This window comes from Lacerta agilis, chromosome 5 (assembly GCF_009819535.1).
Source record: "Lacerta agilis isolate rLacAgi1 chromosome 5, rLacAgi1.pri, whole genome shotgun sequence".
In the NCBI taxonomy this organism is placed as follows: domain Eukaryota; kingdom Metazoa; phylum Chordata; class Lepidosauria; order Squamata; family Lacertidae; genus Lacerta; species Lacerta agilis.
Genome location: NC_046316.1, coordinates 77,146,513 through 77,163,324, shown reverse-complemented (window position 1 = coordinate 77,163,324; position 16,812 = coordinate 77,146,513). Strand labels below are relative to the sequence as shown.

Sequence of the window (16,812 nt, the reverse complement as noted above, 5' to 3'; positions counted from 1 at the left end):
GTCATCCAGGATGCGCCCTGGCTCTTTGAGTTTTCTGCTACAAGTGACAGTGCAAGCAAGGCATAGTGTTTTTTTTGTAATCATGATAGAGGAAGTATACAATGGTGTATACCAGTTACCTTCCCTAACAAGAAGGAAATTTGTTCTCTCTGCCATGAGGACCAAAAGCTCTGGTTGGATATAAACTAACCTTATTTAGCACCAGATGCCTTTTGTACATGACCAACACAGACACACACTTCTGGCAGTTCATTAGCTCTGACAATAACAAAAGCACCTTTCTTTTCAACAAACATTATCTCTACCAGTAAAGTGATGAGTCATTAGCATTTTTTAAGGTTAGGATATTTTATCCAAGGCTACATACAGAATATTTTTTGCATTCAGTATTTTTACACTATATGCTTATGGTAAAGATCTGACTTAGAATCAGTATTCAATTTTGCACATAAAATTAAACTTTGTCCTGTAAGCCAGACCCTAAATGCCCCACAGCTCAAAACATCCACTCTAGTATACAAACCCCTCATCTAGCCAGGTTCACAATTTCATTCCGTCGTTTTACGTAACCCTTCCCCTCAGAAAACAAAACCTTTCAAGTCCCTGTTCCCACAATCTACCTAGTCTGCTTGGTCTCTGTGGGATTCTCGAGCCCTTGCCTTCTCCACAGGTTTATTATTCCACTGGAACTACTCAGGACCCAAAAAAGAACATCAAAGCCTTGTGTTCTCTCTTTAAGGTACAGTCAATGGCCAATTTACATGTGTTTGATATGTGTGTGATGGTGACTGCTCATGTACACATCACAGCAATCCAGAAGTGGCCAGAAAAGGGGGCAGAACAGGCTTATGCGCGCTCCACCATCATGCGTGATAACCTGGAAAACAACCAGAATCAGAGGATGCCTGTATTTGTTCTGCTTAAAAGGCTCAGGCACTGCACCATGCAGGGATCAGAGTGACCTATTAACCCTTGCTTCCCTTCACTCTCCCATCATAAGCTGTTTCCTGTCTTATGCCAATGGGAACTGGAGTCCAGACATTCTCCTACAGGTACTGTTGCTTTTGGTTGTTGTTGTTTTTTTAATAAACAAGCAGAGCTACCTGTTATTTTTTTTTGGGGGGGGGGAAATAAACTAGTTTTGTAAGTTAGCAGAAGCTAATTCTGACTGGCATCAACTGGCTAGCATCCATTCCATCACCAAGATGTATTCTCTCTTCCCAATGCTCATTTCCCATTTTGTTCCAAAAGCAGAGCATTGAACGGAACGGAACACATACTATGGTTTTACATGCAGTTAACAATTATGCAAGAGCAGCAGGTGGGGAGACAGTATGAATGTCACACTAGATACTTAAGAATTTTAAGCAGGAGAGTTCCTACCAATACAGTGGTGCCCCGCTAGACGAAAATAATTCACCCCGTGAAAATTTTCGTCTAGCAGGGTTTTCGTCTTGCGGAGCGGCAATGGGAGCCGCGCTCCGCAAAACGAAAAAAAAAAAAGACGACATTTTTTCGTCTTGCGAGGCAGCCCCATAGACTTTTTCGTCTTGCGGGGCAGCCTCCCGCTAGACGAATGCTTTCGTCTAGCGAGTTTTTCGTCTAGCGAGGCATTCGTCTAGCGGGGTACCACTGTATTCAAAAAACCAAAGTAGATAAGGTTTGCACCTCCTGTTTCACCTTTAAATTTTTTTTTATTATTATTAAAGTTCTTGCCTTAGATGAGTGGTTCCCAATTAGCTAATTACTGATAACCCCCTATTTTTTAAAAAGCCAAGCCACAGCCCCCCTTACTCAATGGTAGTTACCTCTGCAAAGCAATTTTTTGAACAAAATATGGGGTAGCCCCTAATCAGTAAAGGATTTTAGGTATATTAAGAAAACAGACTAGGGCTGAGCAATATAGATTTTCAACATCATGATATATCAGCAGCTAAACATTGCAATATTCTGATATATCACAATGTAGGCATGAGGGAAGGAGCAGTCACCGATATCGGATGGGGGGGGGAGAGAGGAAGCGGAGTCACCTCCCCTGCATGATTTGAGTAGGAGGGGATGGGGGGTGCAGTCAGCGAAGAAACACTCCCACTGTGGCTGCTGCTGCTTTCCTGTTGACTGAGAAAAGCTGCTCAGTCTTGGTGTCAGGGGTAAGGTAGTGCCACAGTGCCTTGAAGTGAGGTCCGGCTGCCGTGGTCTCCCTCAGCTCAGAAACGTTGTGTGCTATCCATGGTGCCTTGAAATCAGCTGCCATGCTCTTCCTCATGCAAGGAGCGATACATGTTGCTGCATATTGCCGGTCAAAACCGTTATTGCAGTATGACTTCAAAACCAATTTTGGCCAACATGTTGAAAAAGTTGTTGTTGTTCAGTCGTTCAGTCGTGTCCGACTCTTCGTGACCCCATGGACCAGAGCACGCCAGGCACGCCTATCCTTCACTGCCTCCCGCAGTTTGGCCAAACTCATGTTAGTGTTGAAAAAGTACACAGCACTAAAACAGACCATAGCACCTGTGATATTACCATGCAAAAATGACAAAAAAATAAGTTGGGGGGGGGGGAGGAAAGAGATGGAGCTGTGGACCCCCTGGTGCATTCCGCAGACCCCCAGTAATTGGGAACCATAGTTATAAGATTATTTTATCACGTGCACAATTTCTGCATAGGAAGGCCACGTGTCCTTAAAAAAACCAAAGTCGAGAATACAATTATCACAACTGTAACAAGAGTTCAGAAGTTTATTACAACCCTGGCAACTGCCAATGAAACCGCACAGAGGAGGACTGCAAAACGGGGACGGCAATCGTGTCATTTCTGCGCAGGTATTTGGTTCTCCTAGCAGGCGCAATAAAACCGCGCGTTGTCGTCTTTTCCTGTTTGCAAACGTTCAGATTAGGACGCGCACTTCCTTGATCAGCGCTCTTCTTTATCGGAGGTGTGCGAGGCAGAGTCCGCCTCCGCTCCGCAAGGGACTTCTGGCAGGAGCCGCCGGAGACGGGAAGCAGCATTATCGTGACTTCCCCCGGGACATGCCTGCCTGACTCCCGCGGCTTACCTGCTGACTTTGGCAACTCAGTTTCCCCAAAAAGATACACACACATCGGCTGCGATCCTACGGCCCGTTTTCCTGAGAATTAACCTCACACCACTGAGCTCAACGCGACTTAGTGCGCAACTACTGAACCAAGGCTTTCCGCGAGCTTCTCCGGCTCTTCTCCGATACGATGGTGGGCGGGGGAGGAAAGAAACGAAGGAAGGAAGGAAGGGAGAAATCTGCCGAAGAAAACACCGCCGTGCCTTTTATTTCCCCTGCCAAAAGTGGCCAGCCTAAAGAGCTCCTCCTGCCCTACTCCGGGGACGGCGCTGGCGAAGCGGCCTCACAGTCCCCAAAATGGCTGCCAGGGCCTCGAGCCTGGGCGCGTGAGGGGGCGGGGAAAGAGCAGCTTCCCCCCTGGCGGTTGGGGAAGGAAATGCGCCGCGAAACACGAGCTCGCGCCGTTCGCTCCCCTCACGGCCCCGCCTTCTTCTCCTCTTCTCCTCCTCCTCCTCTTCCTCCCCACCCTCGAATGCGTATTTTCCTCCCACCCACCTCCACTCTTTCCAGCGTGCCTGCGAGCCTCCCCTTTGCCCACCACGGAGAGCCAGCCAATCAGACCGGCGCTTGTCGGAGGGGGATGGTGCCGGGAGGAGGGGTAGAGAGCGCGCGCGAGGGGAGGGAGAGGTGGGCGTGGTCGTTGCCGTCCGTCTGAGAGCGAGGCTGTTGCCTCCTCCCCTGCCCCATGCCCGTCCCCTCCCCTCCCTCCCCCCCATCTTTCTCTCTCTCTCTCTCTTCCCTTCGCTACCGGCACATTCCGCCGCCCTGGGAAGGCCTAAGCCAGCGGGGAGCGACTTGAGCAGGCGAGAGGAGGAGGAGAAGGCCGCCCGGTTTGGCCCGCCAGCCCGCCACTAGGCCAGACCAGCCAGGGAGACCCGCCGCGGCGCCGAAGGGAAGGCGAGCGGGCGAGGCGAAGGGGCGGAAGCGGCGCCGGGAAGAAGGGGCCCGGCTGGGTCCGGCCTGGGTGTCGACGGAGAAAGAGGAGGGAGGAGAGGCAAGAGGAGAGGCCGCTCTCCCTACCTCCCGCCATGGCCGACAACGAGAAGCTGGACAACCAACGGCTGAAGAACTTTAAGAACAAAGGCCGAGACCTGGAGGTAGCCCTTCTCCCTCCTTAGCCCGGGCAGCGGCCTAGCAGCCCGCTTCGCGCGAAGGGAGGGGCCGGGTGGGCCGGCAAGCAGAGGCGGTTGGCTGTGGCGTCTCTGCTAATCTCCTGTGGCGGGGCCTACCTACCTCGAGGCGAGGCCTGAGCTGGAGTCGGCCGCTCCGTCAGCGGAGAGACGGAGGGAAGGCCGGCCGGCGGGTGGGTGGGGTTGGCTGGCTTTTCCTCACGAGGGGACGCGTCGCCACACCGTACCCGCGGGGGTTGGGAGGGCCTAGGCCTAGCCGCTTCTGCTCGCCGTGGCAGGGATGCTTCGCGGAGGGGGGGGGCTTCTCCTTTTCCGTCCTGGGCCTCTGACTTTACCGGCAGGCGTGTGTGAAGGGGCAGTAGTTGGGGCCAGGGTTAGCAGAGCGGGAAAAGGGAGGGGGGGCAGCAGCCCTGCTGGAGCGGATGGAGGCGCCCCTCTCTCCCCACCCACTCAGCTGCCAGACATGGAAACTGCCTGTCAGATGACATGTTTTCTCTTCTGTTTTTTCCTCTCTCTCTGCTTCCCGTGACACGCGTTTTCTCCGTAGGAACCAGACTTTGTGAGCTACACACCACGGCAAAAATAGCTGTTAGGGCGCTACATGTTTATATATATATATATATATATATATATATATATATATATATACACACACACACACACACACATATATATATACACACACACACACACACAAACAAACTACCGTGTTACCTAGCAGAACTCGATGTAATTAGCCTCCTTAGCCACACTGTCAGGGTGCAAAGGGGCAGAATCAGCATGCAGCGTTTTAAAATATGTAAAACCCAGCCCCAAGTTGACCATATTAAAACCAGATTTTAATCAGCGTTTCTTCAAAGGTAGCTACTGCTCCCAGAACCATTCACCTGTGTTCAGCAGAAACATGTTCACATGCATTTTATTTAAATGCTAGTTTAAACTTAAAGCAGTTAAATGGGAAATATTTCCAAGTATTTCTCACCAAGTTGACTGTGTCTTCTCTGTGTTTAAAAATAAAATAAGAGTATGACTTCAAGTGTCTCCTCAAAGATCTGGCTTTGGATATAGTCAGCTGTGGAGAGCAAAAGCATGTAAACATAATTACCCCTCTTTTCAGCAGTGTAGCATATCAATGCAGGTTGGAGCAGTCCAGAATTCTGTCCCAAGTTATACACCACAGTGTATCACAATGGTGGTCAGTCTTCTTGGCTAGCTGATGCCACAAGGCATGTCTGAGCATGTGCCAATCAAGAGCCAAATGAATACATAGGTAACCCCACCCCCTGGCGTGCCATGAGATAGTTTGTGCCCCTAGATGCTGAGCTATGGAACATGCAGTCACACAGTTCTGGTGAGCAGATACACACCAATTATGTTGTCTGTGTCACAGATTGGCCACCCATGGCACTTAACATGCATTTGTTAAGTGCATGAAAGCAATATGTCCCAGTTTATATCTCTCTTGCCCCCAGAATTGCTGGCAGGTAAACAGTCCTTTAGCCTTGACCTTATCTTTAAATTGAGAACATAGTCACAATATAGCTATTATTCTAATTTAAGACTACAATCCTATATATACACTTGTCTGGAGTAAATCCCATTGAATTCAGTGGGACTTCTCAGTAAATGTATATAAGATGGCACTTCATGTTTCATTTAGATAGGCCTAAAAATCACAATTTTTCCTTAAGTGAAAGTGGTTAATTGTGTGAGGTTGAGTTTCAAGAGTTCCCAGAAGAATCCATGACTTGTATACTGCTGCCCTCTGCTTTTCATTTTTCCATAAAAATAGTGTGCATTTCTGAATAATCAGTTGGGAAAATATTCTGAATTTTTGCCCTTCCCTAATTTACGTGCATACTTGCCAGCAACTAGTATAACTTTTGAATTCATAAATGTCATGTATTCTAGGCAGCAACTGCTGAACATTTTGCATCTGTTCTGTGATATACTTATTTAAAGCTTTCATTCAAAACATGAAAAATACTGGAATTAGTCTGTCAGCTGTTGACATGGTAACTATACAGCTTTTTAAAAGAGGGCTTTCCCACTTGGCTTTTCTGTAGAGCAGGATTTTACAGCACTCTGTGGGGGTGTGGAACTGAATATTTTATGGTAGCCCTAGGTTCCGCTTCCCTGCTCTCTTGAAAAACAGACCTTCTGCCTGAGTCCTGTGCTCCCAGGACAAAGGAATCCCCAGTATTGAATCAAATTCCTTAGTCATCCAAAATTCATCTGTCTTTGTGACCATGATCTGGATTTACTTACTGTTCTGCTGTTTCTGAATAGGCATATTTAACCTAAGCCTTTATAACACTGCATTTTACACTGGATCACTTTTAATTCTAATAAGCTTTACTGTTCAATCCCACGTGTGTTTATTACTTAGAATAAATTCTCATTGTATTATGCAGGGCTTGATCTCCAATAAATATGTTTAGAATTGCAATCCTAGCTTCCAATGTGCAGTTGGAAAATCTAACATATGATTTAATTTTCAGGAGTTTGTAAAGCACCCATTTTTTCAGAGATAAAATTTGAAGCAGTATTTTTACAGATAACTTTTGATCATTGAGAGATAAAGTAATGAAAAGGACAGGGGGAAACATGATTTATGCCAGTGTACGAGGTACCTTCTGTCATTCTGAAATTAGTGTCTCTGAGGCTCTGATTGCCAAAGTATTCATGCACTCTGATCCAATTATTTGCTGTGGGTGCAGGATATTTGATGTACATTTAGAGTCCCCCTCCAACAAACTGCATATCTTGAAAAAGCCTAGGATGTTCAGATCTACATTCTCTGGATTTCTTGGGGTAATTGAGCACACATAAAGTTATGTCACAGTAATAAGACCATTAGATTATACAAGATAACATATATCAGGGGAGCAAATCAATAACACAGTTCCACACTACTTAATGGTTAGTGGACTATGAATAAACCTATTTTGTAAAGTCAAAACACAGGCTTTTAAACTAGCTTTGTGTTTTAAACAATTCTATGTTTTGTGGAGTTGAACAACCAGATTTGCTGTCTTTTTTTTAACTATTGGAGTAGTTGGGTTTGGGATTAATGGAGGCAGGTACAATTAAGTTAGCTGATGGTACCAAACTGGAATGGGTAGCTAATGTGGCAGAAGACAGAATGTGGATTCAAGATTACCATAACAGATTGGAGAACTGGGCCCAAACTAACAAAATGAATTTCATTTGGGATGAATGTAAGGTTCTACACTTAAGCAGGAAGAACCAGCTGCATAAATATAAGATGGAGGACATCTGGCCTACCGGTAGTACATGTGAAAAAGATTGGTCTTGCTAGACCACATGCTTAGCTAATACTATTCTAGACTGCATCAACAGAAGTATAATCTGGTCAAGGAAAGTACTGCTTTAATCTGTCTTGATCAGACCACACCTGGAGTACTGTGTCCCGTTCTGGGCACCACAATTTAAGGATATTGACAAGCTGGAAGGTGATGTGCAGAGGAGGACAACCAAGATGATTAAGGGTCTGGAAACCATGCTTTATGAGGAATGGTTTGAAGGAGTTGGGTATATTTAGCCTGGAAAAGAAGAGACTGAGAGGAGATATGATAGCCATCTTAAGATAACTAAAGGCTGTCACATGGATGATGGAGCAACCTTGTTTTCTCTTGCTCTGGAGGGTAGGACCCGCCAATGGCTTCAAGTTACAAGAAAGGAAATTCTAACTAAACATTAGGAAGAACACTGACAAGAGCACAGTGGAACTCCCTCAGGAGCTTGTGAACTCTTCTTCCTTGGAGGTTTTTAAGCAGAGGTTGGATGGCCATATGTCATTGGTGCTTTAGTTGAGATTCCTGCATTGCAAGGGGTTGGGCTAGATGATCCTTGGGGTACAACACTACAAATTGCTGTTTCTCTGACATTGACCTATAGCAACCTTTGCTATAGTTCTCTCCTAATGCTTGTCATAGATCCGGGGTCCCCAAACTAAGGCCCAGGGGCCGGATGTGGCCCAATCGCCTTCTAAATGCGGCCTGCGGACGGTCTGGGATTCAGCGTGTTTTTACATGAGTAGAATGTGTGCTTTTATTTAAAAGGCATCTCTGGGTTATTTGTGGGGCATAGGAATTCGTTCATTTTTTTTTTTTCAAAATATAGTCCGGCCCCCCACAAGGTCTGGGGGACAATGGGCCAGCCCTCTGCTGAAAAAGTTTGCTGACCCCTATCATAGATGCTTTATGTAGTGTGATTTGAATTTTTTTAAGTGTCATTATGCCTTCAGAAGTTGTTCTTCCCTGCTGTCATCAGCAAATCCTACTTGTATAATGTTGCAATTCTGTATTGATTCTGAAGCTTGGGGACATTACATTCTGAATGTTACACCTCTGAAATCTCTGCTGGTTTGTAGTTTTGGAGTGTGGGAAGATTTAGGACCTTCCTGAAATATTTTGCTACATAGTTTGAGTGCATATTGAGTGAGATGCATCACAGGATCCTCTACAATATTTCAGAGGATGCTGACCCACATTTCTGATTACGTGCAGTCATTGCAAGAGATCCTGGGACATAATCTCAGATCATGCACTGTTCTTACAGTGTTCTTCCAGTAGCACCTTAGAGACCAACTAAGTTTGTTCTTGGTATGAGCTTTTGTGTGCATGCACACTTCTTCAGATACCATGAAATGCAAAAAGATATTGTTGTCCAGTGGAGCCCTGGCTGTCTAGATAAAACACTATAGCCCCATAAACCCTTACCTGGGAGTAAGGCTCACTGAACTCAGTGTGGCTTTCTTCTGTGTAGACACTTAGTTACAGTATTTACTAGATGCAAGTCAGCAGCACCAGACAACCCCGCTCAGCTAGGTGCTGGAGTGGATTGCACCCTGCCCCGTGCAGAGCCAGACCCAGGCTGCCACTGGGTTCAGCACTGGCAGCAACAACAAGCAGCTCTGACTTGCACTGGCCTACTCATTGCCACCCCACCCTCACACTTACCTGACCAGGGGGTTCTGGATCACGGGCTCTACTGATCAAAACGAGAGCCTCAGCAATTGCTCTCTCCCACAGGAAACAAACCAGGACTGCTCTAAGAAAATACACATGGCAAAAACACCGTCCCTCAGAGCATGTGGTGGGCCGGATTGTTTTTTTTGGGGGGGGGGGCGGGAATGAACGAATTCCTATGCCCTATAAATAACCCAGAGATGCATTTTAAATAAAAGGACACATTCTACTCATGTAAAAACACGTTGATTCCCGGACCATCCACGGGCTGGATTAAGAAGGCAATTGGGCCGCATCTGGCCAACGGGCCTTAGGTTGCCTACCCCTGCGTTAGCCCATCCACTTGCAATTGGCCAAGCGGATAGCCAACCAATCAGGAATACACACACACACACACACACACACTGATTTCTTTTCTTCACTTCTCAATTCTCTCTGTGGCCCCCTAGCCTTGTGCTGTGGCGCCCCATTTATGCGATTTTCACCTGTGCCCCCCTTGGAATATCCTGGCGTTCCCATATGGCCCCCAGTTGGGAAACACTGATCTAAAGCAATCTCTTGGTTTACTTGTGTGGTTGGTAAGACCTAATCAGAGGGTTCCTAGATCTGTGCAGATAGCAGAAATTTGTTCTTGATCCTGAAAGTGGAGTCACTTCTGCATTAAAATCAGATTTTGTACTAGAGGATACATATTGACTTCGTGATATTAAGATTGCCTTTGGACCAGCAGCTCCAGTTTTTTTAACTGGATTTTCAAAAATATAAATACAAACTGGAGAAGGTGGCAGGAGCAACTCAAAGCCATATTGCCAATCTTTATGGATGTGAGGCACTGAGGCAAGATGTGAGATGAGCAGTGTTGGCCAGAGTCTCTAGCAATTCAGTGGACCATGGTATTGTTTTAAGTGATCCCAGAGACCATGATAATACAGGAGAAAATTGAAGGGCTGTGATATCTTTAAGATTCATGCCACCTGCTGAAGAGGCAATTCACTTCGTTTTAAATTTAAACAAAGAACTAACTTGTCTCTGCTGCAGTGGAAATGTCAAAGAACACAGGGCCAAGGCCGTTTAGGGCCTTAAAGTTCAGCACCAACACATCAAATAGTGCTTGGAAACGTACTTGGAGCCAATGTTGGTTTTTCAGTACCAGTGTTATATGGTCTCCACTCCCAGTCACCAGTCTAGCTGTGGCATTCTGGATTAGTTGTAGTTTCCAAGTACGTATAATGAGCACAACAAACCTTAAGAACCAGTGCTACAGGGGATGCTTTAGTGATTTTCTGGTGTCCCTATTTTGCTTGTGCAGTGGCTCTCAACATATTCTCAGATTTTATAAGCCACATTTTCATTCATGCTTGAACTATTGACCCTGTCTGAGTTTAATCAGATATTTTGTTGCCTGTATGTATGCAGATGGGTGTGTATTAGAAACGCCTTCCTATAGGAAATCCTTGGTGTGAAACATCTGGCTGTCAATGCCAGTTTTGGACAATAGAACGTGAATGGACATGCCTGAAATACTTACTTTAAATATTGAGCAACTACTGTTGGTTAGGTGTTGGATATGGTTGTATTTTTAGATGTTTTCCTTCTCTATAATCTTTCTATATATTGCTTATTTTTGTCACTGCTTTTAAAGTACTTTTTAATTTGGCACAGATCTATGCTAATTTTTGAAAGCCATAGTATTGGTATGAAAATACGCTTCTTTAAAGTAGCTGTCATTCTTATATTTAGATCAATTGAAATAAGTTTTCTTTAAAATACTGGGATGGGGTGATACAGCTTCCTTAGCTGTTTCTCCCCATTCTTAAAAGTACCACAGTGATGGTAGACAAGAAACAGTGTAGGCAAGTTCCCTGAGCTAAGTAGCACCAGCAGAACACACCCCACAATTCTCTAACTTTGAGGATTATGGGATGCATGTTTACTCAGTCTGTTCAGGGAACTGGCTCAGTTTGGCTTTCCTAGTGCAGGCATGTCCAACAGGTAGATCGTGATCTACCAGTAGATCACTGGACATCTGTGGTAGATCACTGGTAGATCAGTGGCTCCCCCAAAGAAGCTAAATAACTTTGTCTCCCCTAAAAAAAAACTTAACATCTTTGCCCTGCACCCCTAAAATGACCCGAACCACCAAAAACAGGGCTTTCCTTCCTAGAAAAAGCTCACTGTCGCTTTCCTCCTCCCTAAAGAAACTCAAGAACTGTGATCTGAACCCCCCAAAAGGGGGTAGATCACTGCCAGTTTTTAACTGTGTTAGTAGATTGCGGACTCTTAGAAGTTGGCCATATAGATGTAGATGCTAGCTGTGTGTGTGTGATTAGGGTTGAGAGGATATGTCTCCTAATGTTTTAGAAATCACACCCCCCCCCCCCGGTAATGTACAGCGATGATTAAGGAAGGAAAGGAAAAGAACAGTTTCCCTGTCTTGTTCTGGCCCCCCAAATGGCTCAGGTCTGACAGCCAGCACTAGAACTGATCCTTCTGGTGTTTTTATGTAGCACAGCAGAAGAAGGTCCAGGAGGCTTAGAAAACAAAAAATACTGATTTTTTCTTCCCTCCTGCTGCTCACACCTATGACCTGATCGTGCTATCCTTTTTTCAGGCCAGGTGGGCTACTGTCACTCATTTTGTTGCAGGTTTCACTGGTCTGTATACAATTAGTAAACATGTCAGCTGCCTAACAGTTAGTGTTTCTTTTCTGCAAGAACTCAAGGGTACGTAGTACCGGCACCTTTTTTCCCCTAGAAGAAAAACACTGCTAACATTTGGTGGTAGTCAGATGGAGAGACTAAATCTGTATCTTCTGTATCAGACTCACTTTCATGAGAGAATGAGATTCGGCAATAGCTAGGTTACTTCATTTTGCCATAGTGGATGAGGGTATGATCTAAAAGCATCACCCATCTCCTTGGCTGAAGCTAAGCAGGTCTGGGTCTGGTCAGTGTCTAGATGGGTGATCCCTGCTTTGGGTTCTATGATGGAAGAAAAGTAAGATATACCGGTAAATATGTAATATAAACATGACAGCTATAAAAGAAACACCATGTATTAACAATTAAACAATTAATTAACTAAAAAAATTAACTAGTTACATTGGTTTCAGTAGTTGAATATCTACTTTTCTTTCATCAAATTTCTGATGCTAAATATTCATTTTTAAGGCTTGAGGCAGCCAATTCAGACAGCCACAACAAAGGGTATGCAGTTTTCATGCTTCAAATAGTTAACCTAGAATTTCATGTGGGGAATTGTTTGAACCCAACATTCATTGACATTTAGGTCTCGAGACACTGTAGTTTGTGCCTTAATAAACAGTGGAAGCTAGATGTAACTTTCTTGTGTAACTTTACAGACTATGAGAAGACAACGAAATGAAGTCGTTGTGGAATTAAGAAAGGTAAGATTTAATGCTATTTATCACCTAATTTAGTGTGGGCTTGATCCAATCCACTGCAGGTGCAGCAGTCCCCATAAAGCAGTGGTTCCCAAACTCTTTTCTCAGGGCCAGACTTTTAGAATAAAAATTGGTTCGTGACACACCAAAAAAAATTATTGATAATAAATACATTGGAAAACAGAAAGAAATTACTCTACTATTTAAATGTTCCTTTGACTGTCCTTGAATCTTTCCACCACACTTGCCATCCTTATCTGCCACACCAGTGTGGTGCGCCATACCCTTTGTGAACCACTGCCATAAAGAATAAGAGATGTACTCAGTTCCCTTTCCCTTTCCCCGTGTTAAAGAATTCTCTGCCACCTCTGATCAGTCAAGGAACATAACCTACAGAAGCTCTGCCCATTTTAGACTGGCTCAAGCCCATAATTTCTAGCTATTATCTCCTGAATTGCATTGTTCTAAATTAATGTAACAACCATACCTTTTTATTGACAGCATTAAGAAATTGCTTAATTTCTCTTTTCACTTATTATGTTAGCATGATTTGACTCTCTCTCTCCCCCCCACCATGAATTCTGAAGTTCCTTTTTTACCTTAAAGTGAATATATGGCAAATAGCTTTAAGTTACAGGTGAGATTTTGACATTTACAGTAAAATCATTACATTGATTAAGTCTGGCTTTCTGTTGTGCCCTCCATTTTGTGAGCCACTCAATTTTTAAGCAAGAAAAATGTTGCTGGAAGCTTGTAGGGATGCTAACCAGGAGACTGGTTTCTGTCCCAAAGCAGGATGCTACATGTATGGTTAGTAGCTTGGTAATGAACCTGATAAGTCTTATGTGTGATGTATTTGCTTCTGCTCTTCCTACTGTTGGCTGGAAGTGTGAAATAGGCAAACATCCTGACATTTCTGCTATAATCATTGAAGAAATGCTAATCTGTAGACTGGATGGGAAAGCTCCCTTATATTTTAGAAAGCATGGGAGAGCTCTCATATATTAGAAGATCCTATATATGCCTATCCATAGAGGAGAACATGAAACTTTCTAGTCTTTCTAAAAGCTGCCTAAACTAATGGCCATTACTGCATCTTTTAGTGAATTCCATTGGCTAATTATGAATTGTGTGAAGTACTATTTTTTAATTGCCCTAAATCTAATGCCAGTCAATTTTGTTTGGTGACTTCAGTTTCTTGTACAAAAGCATCTTGCATGAAGATTATGTTCCGGGGATGGCACATTTGTGAAAAAGCTCATATACCCAAATCACCCCAGCATAACCACTCCTGCTTACCATGCTCTGGGTTGCTCTCACGCTATCTTGCAGGGCTATCTGATTTCCTGCAAGATTTTGTGATAGCATTTCAGAGCCCCAGTAAGCACGTCTGAGAGATAAAAAGCTATTTCCATATCACATGCAAAAGGAAATTTTAAGCTCTCTATCGTGCACACAATTTGCAGGATTTCAACTGGCCAGCTTTCAGCCATGCAATATTGAAATGGCACAAGTTAATATGCGTGCAAGATGCAGTTGTACTGTGCAAGCACGAGAAACCTCCAGGCCTTGCTTTCCAGCCCTTGAAACTCTCCTGGTCCATATCCCTTGACCTGCTTTGTGTCCTTTTTGAATGCTTTTGTGTGACTGCATTGTGTCCATGAGCTTAGGTTATACCTCTTGCTTGAGGGTGGCTGTAGAAACCTCTGGTTTCTGCACACATGGAATGTAGCCTACTGTTGATTTCCCCTCTTTTGACTCTGCCTGGACTCAACACTGACATGCCACCCTCGGAAAGTTTGTAGAGTGAAATAGGTTGTCTGTGCTCTGGGTAAAAACTAGTGTTAGCCACACTTGCAGATTGCCATTGAAATCAATTGACTTAAGTTTTAATGGTTCTTCACTGAGTATGGCTAACATACAAAGTTCATAAATTTACAAACTTATGTTCCTCATTTGTTGATGGAAAGCTCCAGATGCTTCAGTCATAAGCGTATAAGAGTAGCACTGCTGGATCAGACCAAAGCTGCATCTAGTCCAGCATCCTGTTTCCCAAGCTGTGAATCACTTGCCTGTAAGTCGTCAACAACAACAATTTATTTATGCCCCGCCCATCTGGGTGGCTCTCAACAGAAAATTAAAAGCACAATAAAACGTCAAACATTAAAAACTTCCCTAAACAGGGCTGCCTTCAGATATCTTCTAAAAGTCAGATAGTTGTTTATTTTAGTATGTGTTGCTCCAAACCAGGAAATCAAAGGTCCATTGGCATGCACACAGGTATTTGTTTACACTTTAAAAATGTTTTTTATTTTTAAAATATGAAGTAAGCAGGACATGAGCACAACAACCGTCTGCTACTGTTTCCCAATAACTGGTATTCAGTGGTGTACTGCCTCTGATACTTGAGGTCATGTAGTCATCATGGCTAATAACCTTTGATAATTTTACCCTCCATGAATTTGTCTAATATTCTTTTAAAACTTTCCAAGTTGGTGGCCATCACTGCATCTTGTGATAGTGAACTCTGTGCTATGTGAAGAAGTACTTCTTTTTATCTGTGTTGAATCAAGAGGAGGTCTTGTTCAGGTACAGAGAGCCCCAGCCACTGCTGTCATCTGACTCCTCTCAAAGCCCATCGCCAGAGCTCTCTCCCATGGAAGAGGAGGGCGGCAGCCAGAGGCTATTAGAGGGAGAGTTGCAGCTTCCGGCGCCAGCACAGCATCGGGGGGGGGGGGTCAGGGGACACAGAAGACATCGTTTCAGGGTGCCAAGGCTTTGGTGCTGGGCGGGAAACAGGAGAGGGGCACTTCCAGATTCTGCAAGTGACTGAGCGGTCATGTTTTTAGCTAGCTCTGCACTGTAAATAGTTATGCACAATAAAGTAATCTTTAGTGTAAGAGGACTCTGTTGTTACTCATGAGCAACACTGGTGTACCCTGACACATATAAAGTAAATGCATATATACATATTAATGTAAGATCCATAATCCAATAGTAGAATGCCAGTTTCCTTGCCATACCTGTAAGAATTTTGTTTGAGAGTAATTAGGTTTGCATCTATCTGTATAATTGACCCCCAAAAATTGATTGGTATTAGGCATTTTATTTATTTAGGTTGGTACCCAACAAAGTGCTTGCATTAGTGTCAGGGTTTCCTTTTACACAATAAAACTACCCACCACCCTGTGCCCTCTCCAGATCTTCTTAAAAGATTTAGTTATGTGATAGGAGATGAGAGGAAGCAGAAGTTCCTTTCACTAATGGAACTACATTGTTGGGTACTGTTCTAAGTTAGCTTTTATGCTGCTTTTCAGAATTCTAGATATTTCTAAAGTGACTTACAGTAACCTTTCAGCTGCATAGTTCTTTTTCATTCATGGCTGCCATTCCTCAACTGCTCCATGTAAAACTCCATGAATAGACCACTCTTTAGTTCCACTACTCTTCCTCCCCAAAAAGTTTATGTTCTTGATCATTTAAAACTTTGGAATATGCAAGCTTTAGAATTATACAAAACTGTTACCTATATGAACATAAAATTTGGGTGGCAAATTATCAAGAGTGAATATAAATGTGTACTGTGTCAGGTTATGTAAATCATGTAACACATTTACTTTTTCTATACTGTAATATGAATTAAAAGCCTCTTATGATATTTTCTACTCTTAATATTTTTTATTGCTTTGTACACTGCATTTTTCTTACATTACATATTTGCATTTTTAAATTTTATGAATGTTTATAATATACCTTTAAGGCATTGGGGAAAGCAGATACTGCTTGTCTGAATGTAATTTGTATTTTGTATTTAAAAGAACAAAAGAGATGAGCATCTGTTAAAGAGACGAAACGTACCTCATGAAGATATCTGTGAAGATTCTGATATAGATGGTGACTTCAGAGTGGTAAGAACTAATTGGTGATTAAATATTATATACGTATGTCTTTTTGAATGCATTTCTAATGCTTTGATATTTGTTTCAGCAAAACACGTCTCTAGAGGCAATAGTGCAGGTAAGTATCTTACCCACTTCTGTTTTTAAAATTCACTTATATTGTGAAAGTCCTGATTTTTAAATATATTTATTTCTTAGAATGCTTCAAGTGACAACCAAGGTATCCAGTTAAGTGCAGTGCAGGCTGCGAGGTAAGAGAATAATTTACTCAGATACGCTTTTTTCTATGGTA

General features: G+C 43.5%; 1 protein-coding gene across 1 annotated transcript in view; it reads left to right on the top strand.

Moving 5' to 3' along the window:
- The first annotated feature begins 3,798 nt into the window (after positions 1–3,798).
- Positions 3,799–16,812, top strand: part of KPNA4 (karyopherin subunit alpha 4) — a 30,013-nt gene continuing 16,999 nt past the window's right edge. Inside the window, exons 1-5 of the mRNA XM_033150572.1 lie at positions 3,799–4,191; positions 12,580–12,624; positions 16,440–16,529; positions 16,609–16,638; positions 16,719–16,771. Of these exons, the coding sequence (XP_033006463.1) occupies positions 4,123–4,191; positions 12,580–12,624; positions 16,440–16,529; positions 16,609–16,638; positions 16,719–16,771 (287 nt within the window). The 5' untranslated portion in view covers positions 3,799–4,122. The remainder of the gene's footprint in view (positions 4,192–12,579; positions 12,625–16,439; positions 16,530–16,608; positions 16,639–16,718; positions 16,772–16,812) is intronic.